We start from the raw sequence: 1933 nt of genomic DNA, 5'->3' as shown, positions 1-1933 counted from the left end.
GCTGGGTCGGCGCGGGCGGTTCCGGGCGAGTCAGGGTGGAGCGCGTAAGGGAATTCCTGGGCGAGTTAGGGTGTAATGTGTTAAATAACCTAATAGTGTTGATAGGGGCGTTAAACCCATACCATTTTTTGGGGGGCTGGGTCAGAAGCCCACTTCTTTAATTGTCGAAATTGTGCCAGTGGCGTAAAAAGCCCGGAGTTAAATACCCGAGTAGGGAGATTTTTGTCTTACCTTGGTCTTATAAATATAATATAATACACTCTATCATACATCTTTATCTTACCTTGGTCTTTGTGCTGGGATGTTGTATCTGTCTCAGCCGGGTTGGCCCTGACAGGCAGGGTCGAAGCCCGCCACCAAAATGATCTAAGTTATAACGATGGAGGCTTTAAAAAAATATGTATAGTATTTTTTAAAATTGATTTGACTGATACAGTTTTGATCTCAATAATACTTGTATGATAAAGCAAAACCAACTTATTTATGTGTGGATGGTCGGTGGGCTTTGTGATGTGGTGTGCTCCTTCTTTCCTGTCAAACGTCTATTGTCCTGAACTCTCTTTTCTTTGTGTCTGTGGGTGGTTGAAGGGTGCCACTGGTAGATCTTACTTCTTTTCTTTCCCTCTGTTGCTCAATCTATCTTACTTCTTCTTTGCACTAAATGACTGTTATGGTGTGCTACTCTTTACTCAAACTCAAAACTGTGTATCTTACCCTCTAGTGATGTGGGTGGTTGGCGGGTGCTCTGGTGTGGTTCGCTCCTTCTTTCCTATAAAAAATCTATCGTATCTATCTCCCCTCCTTCTTTTTTGTGTTTGTTACTCTCTTGTAATACCTCTAATCTTCTGGCGCTCAAATGACCTTATGCAGTTGCGAGTGCCGTAAAACACTTACTAAAACTAAAACTAACTCTGTAGTAACACCTCTAATCTCCTGCACTTACATGACCTATTTGTGTTGCAAGAGCCATAAAACTTTCGTGAAATAGTAAAACTTCATTTTGAAAAAAAAATACAACAAAACCTTGGGGTTGGTTTGCAAGTAGGCCTACTCTAGTGTGGTTTGCTCTTTCTTTCCTATCTAACATCTATCGTCATTACCTACCCTCCTTTTATTTTGTGTTTGTTACTCTCTTGTAACACCTCTAATCTTCGGCACTTATATGACCTTATTGTGTTGCAAGTGCCGTAAAACTCTTTACTAAAACTAAACTCTCTTGTAACTCCTCTAATCTTAGACACTTTTATAACCTTACTGTGTTTCAAGTGCCGTAAAGCGCATACTAGTGGGTGGTTGGCGGATTCTCTGGTGTGATTTGCTCCTGCTTTCCTACCAAACGTCTATCATCCTAGTCTCTCCTTTTTTTGTTTGTTACTTTCTTGTAACACCTCTTATCTTCAGCTCTTATTGTGTTGCAAGTGCCGTAAAACTTACAAAAAACCCCCGCCGCATACGTAAACCAAACTTAAAAAAAACTTTTGTTTTTTCCTCCTCAGCCAAACAACGCCATGAGGCCGTTCTACCCACAGGAGCCAATGTATGGCCAGCCAGGGCCGCCTCAGATGTGGCCGTACGGCCCCTCGGGACCCCAGAACCCGTACGTGTACACGCAGCAACCCCCACAGCAGCGACCCCGTATGGTGGGCGGCATGGGCAATTCCAAGATGGTGCTCTCCAATATGTTGTACAAGCGGTCTATGAACAACAGCCAGGGAACCTATCTCACACCTCCCGTAAGTTCTTGTCTGTCTGTCTGTCTGTGTGTGTGTGTGTGTGTGTGTGTGTGTCTCTCCAATATGTTGTACAAGCGGTCTATGAACAACAGCCAGGGAACCTATCTCACACCTCCCGTAAGTTCTTGTCTGTCTGTGTGTGTGTGTGTGTGTCTCTCCAATATGTTGTACAAGCGGTCTATGAACAACAGCCAGGGAAC

The 1933-nt window shown here is 43.7% G+C and overlaps 1 protein-coding gene across 1 annotated transcript in view; it reads left to right on the top strand.

Moving 5' to 3' along the window:
• Nucleotides 1-1933, top strand: part of LOC101848582 (mediator of RNA polymerase II transcription subunit 12-like protein) — a gene marked incomplete in the record, with an annotated part of 78486 nt that overhangs the window by 71823 nt on the left and 4730 nt on the right. The window contains 1 exon segment of the mRNA XM_013081641.2: nucleotides 1497-1733. Coding sequence (XP_012937095.1) covers nucleotides 1497-1733 — 237 coding nt within the window.

The sequence above is a fragment of the Aplysia californica genome, unplaced genomic scaffold (genome assembly GCF_000002075.1).
Source record: "Aplysia californica isolate F4 #8 unplaced genomic scaffold, AplCal3.0 scaffold00139, whole genome shotgun sequence".
In the NCBI taxonomy this organism is placed as follows: domain Eukaryota; kingdom Metazoa; phylum Mollusca; class Gastropoda; order Aplysiida; family Aplysiidae; genus Aplysia; species Aplysia californica.
This window is presented reverse-complemented; position numbering and strand designations above follow the sequence as displayed.